This window comes from Acinonyx jubatus, chromosome B3, assembly GCF_027475565.1.
Source record: "Acinonyx jubatus isolate Ajub_Pintada_27869175 chromosome B3, VMU_Ajub_asm_v1.0, whole genome shotgun sequence".
Lineage (NCBI taxonomy): Eukaryota > Metazoa > Chordata > Mammalia > Carnivora > Felidae > Acinonyx > Acinonyx jubatus.
Window position 1 is genome coordinate 20,674,446 of NC_069386.1, and position 22,643 is coordinate 20,697,088.

The following is a 22,643-nucleotide window of genomic DNA, read 5'->3' on the forward strand; positions in this document are numbered from 1 at the left end:
GTGAAACCATATAGTATTTGTCTGTCTGGCTTATTTCACTTAGAATAATACTCTCTAAGTCCACCTATGTTGTTGTAAATGGCAAGATCTCATTCATTTTATGGTTGAGCAATATTTCATTGCATACATATACCACACCTTCTTTATCCATTTATCTCTTGATGGATACTTGGGTTACTTCCATGTCTTGGCTATTGTAAATAATGCTGTAATAAACATCGGATTTACATATCTTTTCAAATTAGTGTTTCTGTTTTCTTTGGGTAAAGACCCAGCAATGGAATTACTGAATTGTATGGTAGCTCTATTTTTAATTTTTTGAGTTCTATTTTTAATTTCCATATTGTTTTCCACAGTGGTTGCACCAATTTACATTCCCACCAAGAGTGCACAAGAATTCCTTTTTCTCCACATCCTCACCAATGCTTATTTCTTGTTTTTTTGATTCTAGCCATTCTGGCAGGTATAAGGTGATATCTCATTGTGCTTTTGATTTGCATTTCCTTGATGATAAGTGATGTTGAACATCTTTTCATGTGTCTGTTGGCCATCTGTATGTCATCTTTGGAAAAATGTCTGTTCATGTCTTCTGCCCATTTTTTAATCTGTTTTTTTTTTGGTGTTGAGTTGCATAAGTTTTTAATATATTTTGGATATTAACTTCTTATTGGATATATCATTTGCAAATATCTTCTCCCATTACGTAAGTTGTCTCTTTGCTTTGTTGGTGTCTTCCTTTGCTGTGCAAAAGCTTTTTAGTTTGGTATAGTCCCAATCATTTATTTTTGCTTTTGTTGCCCTTGCCTCAGGAGACATAGCTAGAAAAAATGTTGCTATGACCAATGTCAGAGAGAAATTACTGCCTGTGTTCTCTTCTAGGATTTTTTTGGTTTCAGATCTCACATTCAGGTCTTTAATTCATTTTGAGTTTATTTTTGTGTGTGGTATAAGAAAGTGGTCCAGTTTTCCCAGCACCATTACTCAAGAGATTTTCTCTCAATCATATATTCTTGGCTTCCACGTCGTAGATTATTTGACCATGTAAGCATGGATTTATTTCTGGACTCTATTGTGTTTCATTGATCACTATGTCTATTTTTGTGCCAGTACCATACTGTTTTGATTACTACTGCTTTGTAGTGTATCTTGAAACCTGGGATTGTGATACCTTCAGCTTTGTTCTTCTTCCTCAAGATTGCTTTGGCTATTTGGGGTCTTTGTGTTTACATACAAATTTTATGATTATCTGTTCTAGTTCTACGAAAAATGTTATTGGTATTTTGATAGGGATTGCGCTGAATCTGTAGACTGCCTTGTGTAGGATGGGCGTTTTAAAAATATGAATCATCATTCTATGAGCATGACATATCTTTCCACTTGTTTGTGTCATCTTCATGTTTTGAATCCAATTTTCTAATTTTATTATCATTTTTTAATTGTGGTAAAACATACATAAAATTTGCCACTTTTAACTGTGTAGTTCAGAGTCATGAAGTACATTAACATTGTGCAACTATCACCACCATCCATCTCCAGAATTCTTTTCATCTTGCACAACTGAAAATATGTATGCATTAAACATTAATTTCCCATTACTGTCTCACTCCAGTTACTGGTCATCTCTATCAATTTAACTACTCTAGGTACCTCATATAAGTGGAATCTTATAGGATTTGTCTTTTTGTGACTGGCTTATTTCACTCAGCATAATGTCCTCAAGGTTCATCTATGTTGTAACATGTGTCATAATTTCCTGACTTTTTGAGGCTGAATAATATTTCACTGTTTGTATATATTACATTTGATTTATCCATTCATCTGTCAATGGACACTTGGGTTGCTTCCTCTTTTGGGCTACTGTGAATAACACTGCTCTGAACATGGGTACAAATATCTCTTAAAGTTCCTGTTTTCAATTCTTTGGGTATATACCCTTACGTGGAATTGCAGGATTACGCTATAATTTTATTTTTAATTTTTGATGAACCACCATACTTTTTTCCATGGCAACTGTACCATTTTACATTCCCAACAACAGTGTCCAAGAGTTGACACCATATTTCTAAAAAACATAAATTATTAGTTTAATGCAAATTCTAAACTCTAGGATCTAAATTCTTTAGTTAATGCAAATTGGTCAATCTACTACTAGAAAAAACAAAATGCCCCAAGGACAAGTCACAGGTATTCTCTTAAAGAGGACATCAAACCAAAATTTATTTTACTTCAATTAACAAAATTTAAAGTTTAGGTATCTCTATTTAGTGCCTTGTACCATCCAGAAGATAAAGGCCAGATCCACAGCACTAAAATCACTGTCCAAATCCCAAAGGAGATGTAAGCCATCATGTGAAGTTTCAGAACTTTCTAGAAATAAAGTATCAAGTAGTAACAATATAAGGACGAGGATGATGATAACAATGACATTAATAAGTTATAAGGAAATAAGTTTATATTTATATTATAAATATACACTACACTTGTGTTTGTTTATAAATTTATTTTCACTTTATTTATAAAGTTATTTATAACTGACATTATTCCCTCTCCTTGTTTACAGCTGAGACGACTGAGGCTCCAGGTGTTGGCACTAATGGCTAGTTCCCACAGGTCCAGGTGGCACAGTAAGAGGCTGTTGCCAGTCTTCTCTATCTAGATTGTCACTGCTGTGTTCTTTGATGTCATTCAATCTCTCTGGGAGGGTTAGAGAAAGCTCAAGAGACATGGGCCCACCATCCTGGCACTGATGGCACCAAGCAGACCAAAGATTCCTAGCTGAGCATCTCCTCTGTGACTAAAAACACCACCGCGTTTCAGAGGCATTGGGAGGTGAGGAGGACAGGGATGGTTCAGATGGGAGGTGGAAAAAGTGGGACTGGGCTTTAAGCATGGGGAAGATTGCACACAAAGGGGAAAAGGAAGGTGTTGCCATATCCTGAGAGAAATCAGAACTCAAGCTACAGGAAGAAATGAGGCTTTCCTGGAATAGAGGGGATGCAGAGGTGCAACTGGGGCCAGGAGGGTCAGATGTCTGGTAGGTCCCTGCATCCTTGGCTGGAAGCCCAAAACACTGTCTCTATCCCAAGCCCTGTGAACAATCGGACCATGCACATGGATGCTGGCCTCCCTCTGCTGCCCTAGTATGTCCCCAAGTTGGGGGGCTCTGGGGCTCAGGCCTGCCTGGGACAACTGGCATGCTCCTCTGCCCTCCTTCTGGGACCTGAACCCATCCTTCCCTAGATGAGAGGGCTGTGATGAGTGGACCCTATGCTGAGCAAGCCAAGCTGACAGTGTCCCTTCTTGTAGGGCTGACCCTGGCTCGGGGACCACTGTCACCAGGGTCCTACTGGAGTCAGGCTTGTTTCCCAAACTCCTAGTTTAGGTCTTCCCTCTGCCCTACTGGCTCTATACCACCCACTGTGGCCAAGGTATGCCAGGAAAAATCTCCCAAAGGGGATAATGGGAACTCTCACTGGAAATGCTATTCCCATCCACTTTACGTAAAACTCAAATTTGCGACATCCTCCCAGAAAACCTTCTGTCGTCTTTCATACGTGGCTATTTCAAGGTCCACTTAGAGCATATCTGTGTTTTCCCTCTTGTTCGTAAGGTCTCTAACCTGGTGACTTTCCCTAGGCTGAGTTCACCGACTTCATTTCCTGAAGGCCCACACTACCTTACTAGGAGCTGAATGGACACTAGTCATCTCCAAAAACCCTAAAGAAACAAACCAACCACTGACAAATGAAAATGGGTCAACTACACCTATTGTAGACTGAATGTCTGTGCCCCCACCAATTTCATATATTGAAACCTAACCCCCAAGGAGATGGGGCCTTTGGGATATAATTAGGATTAGACGAGCTCATAAGGATGCCACCCTCATGAGTAGGATCACTGTCCTTATAAAAGAGACTCCAGAGAGCTCCCTCGCCTCTTCCACCATGTGCAGACACAGTGGGAAGGCGCTGGCTATGAACCAGGAAGTGGCCCCTCACTAGACACCAGATCTGCTGCCGCCTTGATCTTGGACTTCCTGCTTCCACAACTGCGAGAAATAAATGTCTGTTGTTTATAAGCCACCCAGTCTATGGTGTTTTTGTGATAGAGCCCAAACGGACTAAGATAACACCACATCTACAAATGTTACAGCTTGGGGTGGAATCTAAGTTTTCTGCCACAGATGTAGGGCGACAGTCTCTCGTCCCAGTGCCAAATCCATTGTGAAGAAAAGACTGCTGCTTGTCTTGTCTTATACTGGGTGCCTTTGGCAAATGGAAGAGGTGCCCCTCTGGGGGATGCAGCCCCCACGAGGTTGCAGCTTGGCCAGGTGGGCATCAGCTGGCTGCCTACACCTGTCCATGGGACACCTGGCACGGAGCCACGGCATGTGGTGACAACAGGCAATACAGGGTCTCAGATCACTCATAGCGGCAACTTCTCCCCAAAGCTTCTACAGGCTCGACCCTATCCTCCATGTCAACATTCTCTCCACTCATCACCATGACAACCACAGTTCATAATAAACAGCTGGGGTTGTTTTCAGAGAGGTGGGTTTGGGAAAGGCCATCTGGTGCTCTAATTTCCATCTTGAGGGCAAGGCGGGGGCGCGCTTGGCAGCATGGGGAGCAGCATCTGAAATTAACATCATAGAGGCCCAGGTGGATTTGGGGCTCCCAGCATCTTAGATGAAGATGCTACTTAAATCCTTTTGTGCACTCCCCAAGGTACAGCAGCCAGCCACACCTCAAAAAAAGATGCCAGCCAGGGTTACCTCAATTCTTTCCAGCCAACAGGAACATGAGGGCCATGTCCCTCACCAACTAATTGCCATGGAGTATTCCCGCTGCCATGGGCTGGAAGCCACATCAACCATCCACTGAGAGAAGATGGTGAGTGAGACAAGTTAAATGAAATCTGGCGTAGGTGGTGGGACACCCTCCCCAGAGTCCTGAGAACAGAACACGGACCTGTGGCACAGACTGGTCCTAACATGTCAGGACCAGAGACTGCTGCTCTGGGCAGAGATGATTTGTCTGCAATAAAAGTATACTAATTTGAATAAATTGCTCTAATAAGTATCTTGGCTCCAGTTGGTGAAACTAAAGCTAGGATTTTTTAAAAGTGTCAATTCTGATTTCGTCTGCTTGATTAAATGGAAAATAAGCAATATAACCCACATTACTTGAGATGAAACAATAGCAAATAAGTGCACACACACTCACACCATCTGTAATAAAAATCAAATACAAGCATTCTCCTGAGTGATAAGCATGTTAGTGACACGTGGAGGGACACAACATCAGTTCAAAGCCAGGCAAGCCACAACCTTCCCACTGACCTGTACTATCTCCCCTTACACATGACTTCTTGTCAGAGAAATTCCAGGCTTGCAAATAACTCAGGGGGTACCTGGGTGGCTCAGTCAATTAAGCTTCTGACTTCAGCTCAGGTTATGATCTCACGGTTCGTGAGTTCAAGCCCTGCATCGGGCTCTATGCTGACAGCTCAGAACCTGGAGCCTGCTTCAGATTCTGTGTCTCCCTCTCTCTCTGCCCCTCCCCCACCCCCTCAAAAATAAATTAGGTGACAGCCTTCTCTGGTGACAGCACCTCATGCTCCCTGTTTCCAAAGGCATCAGTCACCCCTACTGGTCCGATGTTCCTCTGTCCCCACTCAACAGGGGTCAGCCAGAATTTGCTGCATGTTGGGTGCTCCATGGCCGGGCTGAAAGCATAAGCCACCATGGTCCAACTGAAGATCTGACTTAGCACACTAAACATACCTCACAAGCCCCTTTATCTGTCCCCTGACATTCAGGTGGCTCAGAAAAATGACAATATTGTTCTTCTTCTGCTCCTCTTACAATTCCGATCACTCCCATGGTATTTGTCTGGAGGAGAATGAGAGCTTGGATGAAGTATTTATTCTTATAATGGTCATCCCCATGGGGATGATCATATCTTTCTAAAGCCAATCTGTGGCTTAAAAGAATCATGACAAGATCCATTAGGGAAACCAGCCAGTAGGTCTATCTTTTAACATCTCCTGGCTGGGCCTGTGAATGGGAGGGGGAAGGAGAGTTCCCTCCTTACACTCCCTCCACCCTGCCCCCATCCATATTTCATGGAACATACCAATACTAAAAAATTCTTCACCATTTGTCTGAAGTTCAAGCTTAACTGGGTATCCTCTTGTTATTTACTAAATCTGGCAGCCCTACCTAGGGGTAGGCTGATGAGCTGCCATTTCCACTGAGCCCTACGTTGCACACTCAGGGCCTGGTCATGTTCTCTGTGTCTGGTCTGCTAAAACATCCCCTATCGCTGACCACAGGACCACCTGGCACGTCTTTGACTTTATCATTCACTCTCTTCACTGAAGTTTCATAAAGGGTAAGTGGTGCCTGGGGTACCTCTGCAAGCCAGAGAATGAGAAAACACACGGGCAAACAAGGGCGGTTCCTGCGTGACCAGGCCTGAAGGGTTCAAGAGGTGAGCCCAAGGGCTGAGCCATTAAGGTTTGGGGGCTATTAAATCTCTGCCATTTGAGAGCAGCCGGGAACCCAGGGCATTGCTGGTAGAAACATAAAATGCTCATCATGGTGAAAAACAGTTTGTGAATCCTTAAAAAGTTAAACACCACCCATGTGATCCAGGAATTGCACCCCAAAAAAGGAGCGAGAACAGCTATCTGCACAAAGCCTTGTACCCAAATGCTCACGGCAGTATTACGGACAATAGTCAAAAGGCAGAAACAACCCACATGTCTATCAACTGGTGAGTGGATAAATAAAGTATGGTATATCCCTTGAACGGAATATCACTCAGCCATGAAAAGGAACGAAGTCCTGATGCGTGCCATAACACAGGTGAACCCTGAAAATATTATGCTAAGTGAAAGAAGCCAGACACAAAGGGTCACATACTGTATGATTCCATTTGGATGAAAATGTCCAGAAACAGGCACATCTGTACGCAGAGAAAGCAGACTTCGCATTGGCAGGGGCTGGGGGGAGGGGAGGATAGGGAGTAACTGATTAGTAAGTATGGGCTCTCCTTTTAGGGTGATGAAAATGTTCTGGGGCTAAATAGTGATGGTTGTACAATGCTGTACTAAATGCCACCAAACTGTACATTTTAAGACAGTCAAAATAGTATATTTTATTTCATGGGTATACCACTACAATTTGAAAACAATGTGGAGGGGCGCCTGGGTGGCTCAGTTGGTTAAGCATCCAACTTCAGCTCAGGTCATGATATCACGGTTCATGAGTTCAAGCCCCACATCAGGCTATGTGCTGACAGCTCGGACCCTGGAGCCTGCTTCTGATTATGTGTCTCCCAATCTCTCTGTCCCTCCCTGACTCACACTCTGTCTCTGTCTCTCAAGAATAAATAAACATTGAAAACATTAAAAAAATAAATAAATAAAAACAAAAATAAAAATAATGTGGAAAGAATAACCTGAAGGTCAACTGCCAGCTTGTGCAGGACTAACCCTCTCCTTGGGCACAAAAGCCAAGAGAAAGGAGGGTGGGCCCAGGGAAGAAGGTGGGCGATCCAGATGGCACAGACGTTCTTCTCTCCCGGTTGCCTGCCTCACGCACCAGGATGTCACCCTTGGATTCATTTCTGGAAAAGGAGGTAAATCTACCTCTTAAAGCAGAGTGTGCTATGGAACTAGGGAGTCTTCCATTTGGTTGTGATCAATTATCAAAGGAGAAAACCTACAACCACCCCTTTCTAAAACTGTGGCTGGCCACCATCATGGCTGCTTCTCCCATAGGGTCTATAAGTTTGCTGCAGACATTGGCACATTTTCCCATCCTTCTGCTTTAAAGATGAGAAGCCCTGTGTGAGCAGAGTTTCATGGCAGCAGCCCTCTAAGGCAGAAGAACAGTCTCTTGGATTTCTGGCAGGCTCCTGCATTTGCTCAGGAGACCTGAGGCCTCTCCTACACCCAGCCTAGAGTCCTGCACTCACATTCTGAGAAAGCTAGCTTGACAGCTGAAAAATGAAGAAAACAAAGGTCCATAAATTGAAAAGAAATCAAATGACCAATACTAAGTCAATGTTAGAAACCCATTCCCAGGGCATTTCTTTCTTTTATTTCAAGTTTTTATTTAAATTTTAGTTAGTTAACACGTATGGTAAAATTGGCTTCAGGAGTAGAATTTAGTGATTCAGCACTTACATACCAAACCCAGTGCTCACCACAACAAATGCCCTCCTTAATGCCCATCACCCATCGGCCCATCCCCCACCCACCTCCTGCCATCAGCCCTCAGTTTGTTCTTTTTGTTAAGAATCTCTTATGGTTCGCTTCCCTTTCTTTTCTTTCCCTCTTCCCCTATGCTCATCTGTTTTGTTTCTTAAATTCCACATATGAGTGAAATCATATGGTATTTGTCTTTCTCTGACTTATTTTGCTTAGCATAATACACTCTAGCTCCATCCACATTGTTGCAAATAGCAAGATTTCATTCTTTTTGATGGCTGAGTAATAATCCAGTGTGTGTGTGTGTGTGTGTGTGTGTGTGTGTGTGTGTGTGCCACATCTCCTTTATTCATCAGTCAATGGACATTTGGGCTCTCTGCATAGTTGGCTGTTGTTGATAATGCTGCTATAAACATCAGGGTACACATACCCCTTTGAATCAGTGTTTTTGTATCCTTGGTAAATATTCAATAGTGCAATTATTGGATCATGGGGTAGTTCTATTTTTAACTTTTTGAGGAACCTCCATACTGTTTTCTAGAGTGGCTGCACCAGTCTGCATTCCCACCAACAGAGTAAGAGGGCTCCCCTTTCTCCATATCTTCACTAACATCTGCTGTTTTCCAGGGGCATTTTCTAGATTTGACTTCTACACATCTATACAGGCCACCATTCCCAGCATGGAACTGCTATGACCCGCTTTCTGTTCTCCTAACATAAGGACTTCTCTGTTTCAGTCAATATTATTAGTCCAAAGTAATAAACAACTCAATGGAACTGCCTAAGGTGGCAAACACTAAAACAAAGTGCTATGATTCATAATTTGAAAACTAAGTTTAACCAGCTAATAATACATAATGAAGATACCAGCGACCCAGTTAGCTTTTATTAAATCCACCTGTTCAATTTCTATGATTATACAATGTAGAATATTTGGTTTTCCTAACACTGAGAATAAGGAGAGAGAGTAGAATTAGCTGTTGTTTTAATAATACATTTGACAATACATTTTTATTTGAATGATACCAAAAATGTAGGACTTCAACTATTTTACTTAATGATGTGCAGACCCACTGCCTTGTGACCACATGCACCAGTGTCCACAGGCTCAAATGAGTGTGGTCAGCTCACCTCTACTGTGACAACACCAAACAGGTGGTGATTGGCCAAAACGTGTGTCTGTGTTCATCTGATACTGGTTACGCAGGTTCAGATTGGCTCAACTTGGTTTTAGATGATTCAAGTTGGCTCAGGTGAGTAAATGGGCCAAGAGGCTTTTCCTTCTTTCTTTTGTTTCTTTTCTTTCTTCCTTACTTCCTTTCTCTCTTTCTCTCTCACCCTTCCTTCCTTCCTTCCTTCCTTCCTTCCTTCCTTCCTTCCTTCCTTCCTTCCTTCCTCCCTTCCTCCCTCCCTCCCTTCCTTCCTTCCTCCCTTCCTTCCTTTTACTGTGGTAAATATACATAATATAAAATTTATCATTTTAACCATTTTTAAGTGGACAATTCAGTGGCATGAAATGCATCCACATAGTTGGGCAACTGTTACCACCATCCACCCACAGACCTTCTCATCCTCCCCAACAGAAACTCTGTCCCCATTAAATACTAATTCCCCATTCCCCCTTCTCCCAGCCCCTGGCAGTCCCCATTCTACTTTCTGTCTCTATGAATCTTATTACTCTAGGAATCTCACAGAAGTGGAATCATACAGGATTTGTCTTTTTGGCACTGGCTTACTTCACTAACTGTAGTGTCCTCGGGGTGCATGCATATTGTGGCAAGTGTCAGGTCCTTTTACAGGCTTAATAATATTCCACTGCATGCCAACATCTTTTCTTTTGTATTTTATCACTATGACTGTGGCACAGTCCTCCCACAAATATTGAAAAAAGTACCATGCCATGATTTCTGAATATAGGCCAAACTGCCCATAGTTTAGATGACTTGGGATTCTTTGGGTTAATTCATTATGTTTCATTCTTCTTGGCATTTAAAAGAGGGTTGGAGATTAAATATTAATGAAATATTAGGCAAGAAAAACCTGGGACAGCAATTTCACTTCCTAACATCTCCCATAATTAGCAAATTCGATGCAGCAAAAAGAGCCCTGACCTGCCATTGGTCTGGTTTCTGGAGCAGGTTTTGAGGACTGGTGGTGGCTAGATTATCCCTTCTCTCTTGAAGATTAACATTCATATTTCTCAAAGTGACTAATGTGCTATTTTTACATACTTGGGCCCGAATGAGTGAATAAATGAATGAATGAACAAAGCAGAGGATAGATCACAGTGAGGAAGAGCTTCTATTTTCATGACTAGAAACAAAGGAAACAGCAGCAGCAGTGGTCAAAAGAACCCAAAAACCTCTGAGATACCTGGCGTGGGTGTGGTATGGTCCAGGCCTAAGCCTGTTTGAAGAAGACACGTGGACAGGTGAGTCTGCATCACGGTGCATCATGGCCAAAGCCAGCAGACTCAGAGGCAGTGGGAGTGAAAGGAACAGATGTCTCCCAGCTGGCACCAAGAGCTGGTGTGAGGGGAAGCAAGAGACCCAAGGCTGGGTGGGAAGTGTTGGGGTAGTGAGGGGGCTGCATCGGAAATCTGAGTGGGCAAACAGATCTCAGAGGCAGAATCAGAGGCCACCTGCAAATGGTATGGGCCAATGGAGAGGGAGACTGACCAAGGAGGGTGAATGGGAAACTTCCCTAAACAGCAACATCCCTCCAACTTTATGCCATGCCCAAGCTGCTCTCCTGGGCGGCAACCCCACATCCAGAGTCTAGTTCAGGCACCTGACCTATAACACCTGACTGCACCCACAGCAGGACACAATGGCCAACCATGGGGGCACACCCAGCAGACCATGTGACCCCTGCTAAAACCAGAGGAGCCAAACAAATAGATTCTGTAAGTCCAGTTCTATAAATCCTTCAGCTTTGGGCCTTGGCTTGGTCTCAGGTGGAAAGAGACCAGCTTCTCTAGTGTGAAGGCTGGCTGTGGAATCGGCTAACAGACCCAGACCTGGCAGGTTCTAGAATGCACCAGCAGCCCTGGGGGCACCATTCTGTCCCATACCTCCTTTCTCAAAGTTCCTGAGATGTGCTTAGTCTTCTCCAGTTGCCCATGGTCTTATTGATACAGAGTTGGGGGGCATTCTTTGTTTGCCTCCTGTGATCATAGTCCCACGACGTTTTTAGTAACTGATTAGCATTGGTCACAATCTGAATGCTTTGGGTTGAAAACCCCGTGCCCTCCATTGCCATGCTGTCACATCTCAGGAGCGGGCACCATATATTACATTACACATCTCTGAGTCTCATGTTCAGCAATGTGGTCTTTCTTCCTGAACAGCAGATGTTTCTAAAAATTCTTCCATGGAGTCTTGTGCTTCCTCGGGGTTGTCACGTGACAGTTTTGTCAGCTGGATGCGTCTCCAGCCCCTGGAACATGTGAAGGACCATGGGAGGTGCTGCAGGGGCCTGAGGTCGGGAACTGCATGTGGGCCAACCCCCTGCCTCAGTCCCATGCCCACCCTTCCCATTCCCAAAATCTGCCCTAGACACGTCACTGGCAAACTGGTACTACTCAGATCAGTGCAATTCAGTTCAAGCTCCATGTGTACTGGGCACCTCGTCAGGCCCCTTGCCTCTCATCCTTATAAACTCTCCTTCAGTTCCCACATGTGAACCTCTGCCCTCACAATCCATCCAAGCTGCTCAGGGGCTCCCCAGAAACATCTCCCCGAACTGCCCTGCTGGGGCTGGCCTTCCAGATGTTCCTGCCCCTAAGCTCCCTCCTGGCTTCCCCCTCCCAACCAAGGGCCTTTCTCCCTCTCTCCTCTCCTATTACCATCAGAATCCCACGTGACCTCTCTCAGGGCTCTCAGCCCCCATCATAATCCCAGCCCCCACGCACCTCTACGTTCAGCCTCACCTGGTTGGCTCACTTCCCGAAGCTGCCCTCAAAGTCCCAGAGCCTCTCGGCTTATCATCCTTGCTGCAGCCAGCCCCTCTCCTGAGCACCCAGCCCCATCTGGACTGGGAAGCATCTGTGGTCTATCTCCCTCTAGAAGGAGGTTCGCAATACAGACTTATGTCATTTTTAATCTTTGCACCTCTGGTGCCTGGTACATCACATGGGCTGTGCAGAAAGGAACACAGGGGCCAGCAGCCCCGGGAATCTGAGCAGCCTGGCTGGGGCCAGTTGGCTTTGAAGGAGAGTGGGAGTTATGTGCAGAAACTCGAGGTTAAGGAGAGACTCTCAGATGGTGATTTGGAATTAGTGAGAGATCAGTGCGCCAGAACCCAGCTCATCTGGGTGGGGTTCTTGGTTAATTTCCTATTGGGAACAGAGTGTGAGAAAATCAGGGCAGCCCTTGGAGGTGCATAGGTATCACCTTGTTGCCCAAAATTAGAGACCCCAGTGAAGAAAGGGACTAAGGATGTCCCCAGGAGGGCATGTGAGAACTATCCCTCCTGGAAGTCCCTGCAGGAGCAAGACCCCACCTGAGGAAGGCCTGCAGAGAGAGGAGAGACTGAGGACATGTGGGAGCTGCCCCCACCTCACTTGTCACCTCTGCTCCCTCAGGTTTCAGGCTGCACACACACTTCCTCTGTCTCCAGTGTGTCCCTGGCCAGTTGGTCCTCCTCCCAACCTGCCTTATAGTGGTGGCTTTGTCCCTCCCTTAATGGCACTCCAGAAGTCAGTGATAACAACTTGCTCATTGGTGTCCTCAGCCCTGCAGTGTGGCCCTGGACCTAAACTGTTTGCAGAGCCTCAGCCAGCTGCCTCCCCCATATCCTGAAAGAGGCTCCTATGGATTTGAAATCATCATTGTCACCATCAGGGCAAGGGCTCCACACCCCTTACATCCACTGCAGACTCGGATCCATATCAACTCTGCTCCCTGCCACCCCAGGAGATAGACAGTTGTTGGCGCAGATAATGTGTCCAGAATGTTCCAGAACTGGGAGCCAGATGGGGTGCAGGCTTCTTGCCACTGCCATTTGCTTTCCTAACCACTGCACCTTGCTCTCTCTTCAAGGGCTAGAGGTGGGGAAGTTTCTTTCTAGATTATTGTTAGTGGAAGGGCTCTCCGTGATTTTCTTGGACAATAAAACAGTGTTTTAGAGACCCTGCCTTTAACTAGATTTTAAAAGCACTGAAGCCATCCCAGATTCCTGCTGAATAAGCTGCTCTGTGACAGCAACAGCCACCTCTGGTCACAGGTCTTCAAGAGGCCTCATAAAAATCAAATAAGGCCATTGTGCTGACTTGACAAATAGGCCCAGAGAAATCAAGTTTGGAAGCCTGAACACATCAAGTGAGGGGCTGACAATGCCAAGGCAGTACCCTCCTGGATTTTGTTTCTCAGGGTGGCCCCAGGAATTAGTTATGGCAGGTGCTACAGCTACTCATCACAGCACTGGGAGCAGAGGAGGCTGGGGAAGAGCACAGGACCCCTGGGAACTCTCCTGTGCTACCTCCTCATGTGCACACAAAAAAGGCAGGACCTGATGCCAGAAGAGCCGGAGCACCTGCAGAATCAGGGTCAGGGCTGTGGGAAGAAAGAGGCCACCTACACTCGAGAGAGGCATGGGGGTGGGGGGTGAGGACCTTCCTCTTCCCCCGACTGGGCCATGCTCTGTGTCTCCCAGAAACTCCTGTCCTCAGCGCCTACCCATGAGGTCTTTCTCCAGCCCTGCCCTACCTATAGCCAGTAGGTATAGGTACTATAGACCTACTCCCTCCTGGGCACAGTGCGAGCACCAGATACCTTTGCATACCTGCTGCCCTATGACATGCCAATGGAGCTTACCTGAGTGCCAATGATCCCAGGGTACTCCTCTCTCAGCCCCTCGGGGCCTCTTAAGACATGGTACCCTTTACTGCAAAGCAGGTGCCCATATTTACTTCCTATGACACTGAACAGGGCATGTAGGAGAGGCACCAGCCCACAGGAAGCACTCACAATGCCACTGCCCACCCCACCCCCCGGGAAGGCCGAGGTCACCCATACACTTAGCATCGTCCCTCCCCATCTGGTGCCAGCGTTCCTATCACAATCTCAAAAGGTCCTTCACAAAGCAAGCATCGACTGAATGCGAAATCACAGCAAAGCCATCTCCACAAGGAACAAGGATAAACACTTGTATGTTTGATGTGGTCTCAGGGCCCTGTATCATGCCTCCATTTAACTGTTGTATTAAGTTGACTATGATGTATTGACTTTCCTTTTTTTCTATTGTCAGAGGGCCCTTTTTAGAAAGTGCTGGCTGGACCGATGATAAACAGAAATCATGAAAACCCCCAATAATCAAAAAATGCATTTGATGTGCCATCCTAGCACACAGCACTATTCTGTGCAGTTGCCACATAAATCAAACACTTTGAACTAGATGGCCATTGAAGTGCTGACGTGCGCCCAGCCCACAGAGTGCATGGAACAGGACAAGGCATGCCTGGCTGCTTGAGAAATCTCCAGAGCCCAAAGGAAAGGAATAAATCTATTAAGGGAGAATTTCAGGCACAGAGAAGATATTTTCAGAGTACTTTTTCTCAAGATATATGTCACAGGCTAACACATGAGAAAGAGGGGGATTCCAAAAGAGTCAGTCCAAACCAAATCCAGTCCTTGCTGAACCCAGATGCACAGAGACTACAAGAACCTGCTATCCCAGGCCGCCACCAGATCTATGGAACTATGATCTCTGGTGCTAAACAAACATGTTCTTACAGGAGCATGGAGAAGCAGCCCCCAGGGGAGCACTGATCAGCAAGTCCCTGCTCCTAGGAGGTGTACTGATGACCCACCAAGTCCCCAAAGCTCACTCCTGAGCTGTGAGACCAGAGTCCCACTGAGGTCCTCTCTCTACACACACAGCAGAAGTAGGTGCAGAAATGGCGATTCAATCTGGATATTCAATACAAACTAGGCTGGACGCAACTCACATAGTCTTCAGTCACTGTATGTAAACAACAAAACATATCAACAAAGCTCCATAAAAGTAAGGAAAGTGGTGCATGAATGATCTCTACTTGACTACTCTAGGGCCTGAGCCCTCATGAACTCAGCATGTTGGGATGATTTTACAGACTGGAGGTCTTGTGTCCACTGGTCACCCCACTGGTGTCATGACACATGGGCTACGAACAACGGAGCACGTCAAGCCCTCATAATACCAACTAAATAAGGACAAAATAGAAGAGATGGCCACTCTCTGGGAGGAATACTGCCCAATTCACCTACGTGGACTCACTCACCAGCAGGCAGGTTCAAACACATCCTGCCACAGAAGTCAGCTTTACCTGTTCTAGAGGCCCTTCTAGAACTGCACAGTGCAAGGGCACCTGGGTGGCTCCGTTGGTTAACTGTCCAACTCTTGATTTTGGCTCAGGCCATGATCTCATGGTTCATGAGTTCGAGCCCCGCATCTGGCTCTGCGCTGGCAGCCCCAAACCTGGTTGGGTTCTCTCTCTCTTCCCTCTCTTTGTGCCCCTACCCTGCTCATGCGTATGCTCTCTCTCTCTCAAAATAAATAAATAAAATTTTTAAAAACTAAAAAAAAAAGAACTGCACAGTGCAGCAGTCAAAGGCATGAATTTTGGTGCAACACAGACTGCTTACCCCTTGAGCTGTGTGACCATGGGTGTGGTAGTTATCCAATGTAGGTCTTAACTGCCTCATCTGTAAAACAGGAGCAACCCTAGTCCCTATCTCTTCTAATCATTCTAGGATTCACTTAGATCATACACATGAAGTCCTTCACATAATGTTGGCCATGACCACCAACACCAGGGTCAGTTCCACCCTCACCCAGGGACTCCCCACAAACAGCAAAACAAGAAACATTAACTCCTCAGAAGCCAAGGGTCCCAGTGGTGAAACAGGGACCACTTGTCCCCCATCAACTTTCTGGGTTGATGCTGAATCATCCTGGGATTGAGACATGAAGCAGGGAGATCTCGGGAAGTTGTGTGATCTGGCTTTCTGTCCCCTAGGATATGCAATTGTGGTCAGTAGCTTCCTGATAGACCCTGCCTGGGGAGAAAAGGGACTAATAACCAAGATTTGGGGGGAAACATTGGCCAAGCAGGGCCAGGGGTATCTTTGTTGCAGTTAAGTCTGGGACTTCACACAGCACATGTACAACCAAAGGAGTGAATCTCTGAGATGGGAAATCTTCGCCGTAAAGTTTCTCAAGCTCATCTGCCAATCAGATACAGTCAGTTCTCCTTGTTCAGGGCAGTTACATTCTCTAAAAATGCTGTGAACTCTGCATGTATGAATACTGACCCACTTACCTCCTAGGAGAAATACAGGATGAGGTTCCTGCAAAGCCTCTGCTCACCATTTTTGTCAACTAATCAATACATAACCTTGTTTTCCATCTGTTTCTTTTTTGTTTTTGTCTTATGTGTGTTTCTCCCTAAAGACACCTTATTTAATGTGTATTCCTCACAGATGATTACATCCTGTATTTCCTTATAATAAAACTAGCTAAGAAGAGTCTAACATTTTCCTGACCCTGGATAAAAAGACCGTAAATTTCTTTGGCTCCCAGCCTCATCACAGTGCCTTCACCATGCTCTTTTTATTAATGGTCACCTCATGAATCCACAAAGTAACCCCCTTTTCCAATGCTTCCTCACACACTATAGATGTTACTTTAGCACTTTCCAGATCAACCTCATGTACAGATTGGCGAATTTCCTCTTCCTCTTTCTGGCTGTACCATATTGTTGACTCATGGCCAACAGCTCTATCATTCACACCTACATGAAATATCTAACACAATGTATTTTTCTCCATAAGGCACATCATAGCCTTCTCATACTTAGAAACATCAGACTGCACTCCAGCACTGCAAGTGGGGGTCATTTTATCACCAAACAGAAAGTGCAAAAATGCAAAAAACATGGCGCTAAAAGGCCCATGAAAAGGACACCTGTTTGCAGTATGAGAGCTGAAACAAGAAGGCAGAGTGTCTCCTTGTTCAAACTCAGCTGGGATCATGCACGCTGACTGACTCACGTGCCTCTGCCTCTCTGTGAGTGTCCACAAATGCTTGCAAAAGCACCACGAGTACTGATTTTAAGCTTACACATAAATTTTAGCAAGTAGGCCAATTCACAATTATGGAATACATGAACACTAAGGATCAGTCAGGATTACCTGGGTGGCTCAGTCGGTTAAGCAACCGACTTTTGATTTCGGCTCAGGTCATGATCTTGGGCTCTACACTGGCAGTGCAGAACCTGCTTGGAATTCTCTCTGCCTGCCTCTGCCTCTCCCTCTCTCTCTCTCTCTCTCTCTCTCTCTCTCAAAATAAATAGATCAACTTAAAAAAAAAAAGAACAAGGATCATCTATGCTTTGTTTACACATCTAACAGGATGCTAGTTTGCCTCTTTGATTTGAAACTCTCAGCAACAGAATTTGGCCATGCCATGTGACAAAATATGTTTTTTTGCTTATATTTTCCAAATTTTCCTCAATAAACATGGATTGCTTTGAAATAGCTCTTTCTTCTCTAGAAATACTCATGCACAGATCTCTGTTCCCCCAATCACATGTGTCTTCCTGCAATTTGAGTTTATTTCCTTTGGTTTCTCTCACATCCTGCCCTCCCTCCCCCACCCCCATCGCAGACCTCTTGGTCTCATCAGCATTACACAGGAGAGAGGTCTACCTGCAAACTGGAGCCTTTTCAAAAGCAAACACACTGAAGGAAACATCTGTAACAACAAGCAACATCTAGAGCATATAAAGTTCTCCTAAGATATAGAAAAGCACTCAGACTCCACATGATAAAGAGCACAAATCAAACATTCATAGAAAAAGAGTAGCAAAGGGTACCTGGGTGGCTCAGTCCATTAAGCATCTGACTTCAGCTCAGGTCATGATCTCTCAGTTTGTGGGTTCAAGCCCCACACCAGGCTCTGTGCTGACAGCTCAAAGCCTGGAGCCTGCTTCGGATTCTGTGTCTCCCTCTCTCTCTGCACCTCCCCCTGCTCATGCTCTGTTCTCTCTCTCTCAAAAATAAACATCAAAAAAAAAAAAAAAAAAAAAAAGAAAAGAAAAAGAGAAGTAGCAAGATAACATGAGGAGATGGTTAAAGTTCATACCCAGTATGGGAATTTATTTTCAGGCAATAAACCAAAAGAAAACTTGTACATAGATGTCTGTGCCAGTCCAATGTGTAAGAAACAATCCCATCTGTAACCTGTATGCTTGGTGGCAGGGTATGTGCAGATGAATGAATTAGATGGCACATGGCCTAAATGGAACATTCAAAGGTCAGTAAAAATGATCATGAAAATTATAAGGCAACACAGAGAAACACTTGTAACATGTCAGATTTTAAAAGGTGGATGGCAAAATTACATCTGGACTGCAAAGACAACCGCATGCATTATTCATATTCAATGCTAGAGTCTGAAAAGTAACACAGAAAAACCAAAAGAGCTCATCTGCTAAGGCAGCGGGAACCATAGAGGATACTTTTTCTGTCTTCCCATTTCTAATTCCATTGTAATACTGTTGTCCACACAAGGACGAAATAAAAGGCTATGCAATACTCTTCAAAGTGTCCATGATGTAACTTTTCAAACTTTAAAATGAGGATCAGAGAGGTGAGGGATGCTATCCAATTCTTCCTCCAGCAGAAGCCTTCCACAGTATTGCCTCTCGAACTTGAATGTGGCCTCTTGTCACATGTGGATTCAGGGGTTCTGCGGTGGGGCCCTCCAGTGGGGCAACACTGCTGGGCCATGGATCACACTTCAGAAAGCAGACTCCAGGTAGCCACCATTGCCCTTTGGCCGTTAGCTATTTTGTTTTGCTTTGTTTTGTTTTACTATAGCCTTAATCCCAGGCTATGACACACTAACCGTAGAAGGCCCAGGGAAAGGCCAGCATGGGACTCAGGCACCCTGTCCACCTATTTGAGGCTACTCTTTTGTTGGCTCCTGCCACACAGTCTGGCTCTCCTGGGGGGAGTAAGGGATTCCTTTTAGGAAGCAGGCTGTGATCTGAAGCAAGGAGTCACCACATTTCCCACTGGACCTCCTTCACACACTCTTGCTTTCAAGATGATTCTATCACAGTGGCTCTTTTTGGTCCAATTTCAAAAGGGTCCTCATCTGGAGAATGGGTCACCTGTGTCTACAGGATGGGAAGACCCAGGTCACATTCACCCAGGCATGGCACAGTCCCCCAAAGGAATCCTTAGGCCCCATTTTCATCAGGAACCCTTGTCAGCACTGAGCTTGGCATCATCAGGTACTCTCTTTCATGGAGTTAATTTGTGAATGAATGAGTAAACCAAAAAAGCTATGCAATAAATAACCCGTTTAAATGAGCTTCTCTAGAGTGTCTCAGATTCGCTTTGAGGAGACACTCTATTTAGGGAGAGAAGTTACCTGCTCTTTCACTCGATGCCATGACTCTGAGGAACAGAGCTCCTACTGGGTCTCCAACAATGGCTCAGGATGTCTCCCACCTCCACCTGCCCTTTGAAACCACCACCACCACCCCCATTCATTCCATCCTATTCATCCATCCCTCAGGCTCTCCAACCCAAAGTCTGCATTTTTGCTCAAATTAGCATCTGGTACAGCACAAAAACAGCAAAACGTCAGGTCTTGCCCACTCCCCGTCATACTCTAAAGATAATGTTCTCTTTACGAGAACTTTGTCAGGGAAGTCATTTGTTACAGGGCGCAGTATGCCCTGTGTAGCCCACGTTAGTCCCTGTGGCGCCATAGCCACTGTTTGGCAATGAGTCCAACTCTGCCAAAGTGAAGAAGGCCGGCAGTGCTTGGGCTTAAAGCCCAGACCTTGGGCCCCGAGCCACCTGCCTTTGGGGGGAGCTCCCCACATCCACTCGTGCAACAGCAGTTTCTCTACATCCCAGAGCCCTCGGTGCAGGCACAACTGCCATGAATGACAAGAACACCCCAAAAATGAAGTCAACCTACATTTAATGGTCTTTAAAAAGAACAAAAGACATCAACATGCAAGTAACAGAAACCAGCAGCAAGTCATATGACTTATATCCCAAACACACGTCCTTAGTGTATAAACTCATGGACTCCTCTGGGGGGAAAAAAATACTAATTAAGGCTTTAAAAAATATAAAAGCATTTCATTGTCATTTGCCCACAGAATTGGCCAAACAGAAGTTCCTTTACACAAGTGTAATAGTCACATCTTCTTTATATATTCACAGAGGGGTGTTGTTTTTCTTTTGTTTTTGAAAAGCAGCTTTTCAAATGTAGCTATCAAAATATATGCTCACTTTGATACAGTTAAAAGAAAATAAAGTTATGCTTAAATCCACTGGCCTCATTAATATGCATTTCTTCTCCAAGACTTTGTCAAACCTTCAAATAATTATTTTCAAAATAGTTATTTACAGCTAATGGCCCATAATGCCAAGCCCCTGAGCTTTCAGAAAAGTGTCACTGGGATACAATGGTCCCTGTGAAATGCATGCAGGTCACTACCCCTTGTCACTGGGGCATCCAACCACTGCCTGCCACAGTATGCACTCCCCAGCAACCTCACAGCCTTGTCAATGTCCCATCAGCCTGAGGAAAAAAACCTGGTAGGGGGATGGTAATCACAGGGGGCCACCCCCAACCATGAACAAATCCAGCACAAAGAGTCTAGAGACTCAATCTCTTTTAGGTGGGAGGGGGGTACCTTCTGGAAGGCACTAGAATGTCCACATACCTGCTACATAACTGAATTAATGCAGAACTAAACATGCCCTTGAACTATGGGCTTTGGCACCTGTGTGGGCAATACCAGAGTATCCTTTGCTCTCTGGGCCCCTCCACCCCCTTCCCTCTGGGGACAGCCAGAGTCCTACCTGCTCTTGGGGCCACTTTGGCCTCTCCTCTGGAGTTCTGGACTTGGTCTTGAAGCCTCTCTGGGGGTCTCCGGAGTGCTTGGCCTCAGGAGGGAGGTTCAGTGATTTGGGCCTTCCCTCATGTCTGCTAGGGCCGTGGCTGGCCTCACTGGGTGGGCAGGCCTCTGTGGAGTCCCCGGGCCCCGGCTCGGGTCCCCGCACCAGCGCGTGTTCAGGGCTGGCCTCACCGGCGCTGGTGATGCTGGTCATGCTCAGACTCATCTTGATCTCAGCCACGATCTGGTCGATGTCCTCCTCCTGGTCCTCCAGGTCCCGGTCCCCACGCCTCGGGTGATAGGGGGAGGCAGTGCCCGTGTTCCCATTGGCCTCCGCAGGGTAGTAGTCCTGGTAGCCCTCTTCACTGGGACAGTAGTGGACACCTTCTTCCTGGTCCTGGGCCTCCAGGACGGAGGCCTCGTCCTCCGGGATGGGGAGGTGGCCGTCCCGGTAGTCCGGGCTGCCTTCGTCCCCGTGGCCATGCGGATGGGGGCCTGCCGAGTCCGTCCACTCCTCCACGGCCTCCTGGCACTCATCCGTCTCCAGGTGGCGTGTGCCATGGGCCAGGTACCCCTCCCCGTTGCAGTCCATGCCCTCCAGGTAGCTGTCATCCTCGGGGCAGTAGCGGATATAGTAGGTGATGCCCTCCTCCTCCTCAGGGAGGCCTTCATCATAATCCTCCTCCTCAGAGGTGTTGTTCACATAGTCGGAGCTGGAGTCCCCATCGGGGCTGTGGTCGTGGCACCCCTGGTCTGGGGGTGTGGGGCTCTCAGGTTGCAGGGTGGACAGCTCCAGGCCCTTGGGCACGTACTCTGCCAGGGGCAGCTCTGCGTCCTCGCTCTCAGGCTCCTGGCCATGGGGGACGGGGCCAGGCCTTGCCCTGTGGTCCAGCATGCTGCTCGCCGTGCTTTGACGCTTCCGGTTGGCCATGGCAGATGCTCACGCAGCCATCATCACCTGCAGGCAGCCACTGTGGGGAGGAACGTTGAAGAGGACAGTCAGAACCCCACAAAACATGGCTGACCCAAGGCTCCCGCCAGGCTGCCAGCAGCAGGACCTATGGGAGTGTTCCACCACCATGTTGTCTCAGAGCAAAGTTAATGCACATCTGTTCAAATAATGTGATGTCCCCACTGCAGCGGACTCATTTGTGGAGAGCAACGCATGCCCATGCCACAGAGAAGGGGGACACGCAGGGCTGAGGGGAAAGGAGGCAGGGACAAGGCGAGGCACCTGCCATTCACCAGGATGACTGCCTCTTTCCCAGAACCTCACCGGCTCATTCATGACTTCTTAAGAATGCTCACCCCATTTGGGTAGCCAAGGTGACAAGACAAGGAGTCATCAGATCAAGTTATTTTGTCTCAAAAAGCAAAAGAGAAGCTTTCATTCAGAAGACATGAGGAGGTCTAATGAGGAGGTAGCACTACCTTCCAAGTCTAAATCCGCTGCTCCTCAAAGGCCTCAAGTCCCCTCCCCTACCAGCTATCTTGCCCTCCCCAGTGCATAGAA

The 22,643-nt window shown here is 46.2% G+C and overlaps 1 protein-coding gene across 6 annotated transcripts in view; it reads right to left on the reverse strand.

The window, feature by feature from the left end:
• The window catches only part of APBA2 (amyloid beta precursor protein binding family A member 2), a 265,825-nt gene that overhangs the window by 44,760 nt on the left and 198,422 nt on the right, over positions 1-22,643 (reverse strand). For all 6 annotated transcript variants that reach the window (XM_053223646.1, XM_053223648.1, XM_053223643.1 and 3 more), the window contains one exon: positions 21,096-22,101. In XM_053223646.1, the coding sequence (XP_053079621.1) occupies positions 21,096-22,061 (966 nt within the window). In that variant the 5' untranslated portion in view covers positions 22,062-22,101. The remainder of the gene's footprint in view (positions 1-21,095; positions 22,102-22,643) is intronic.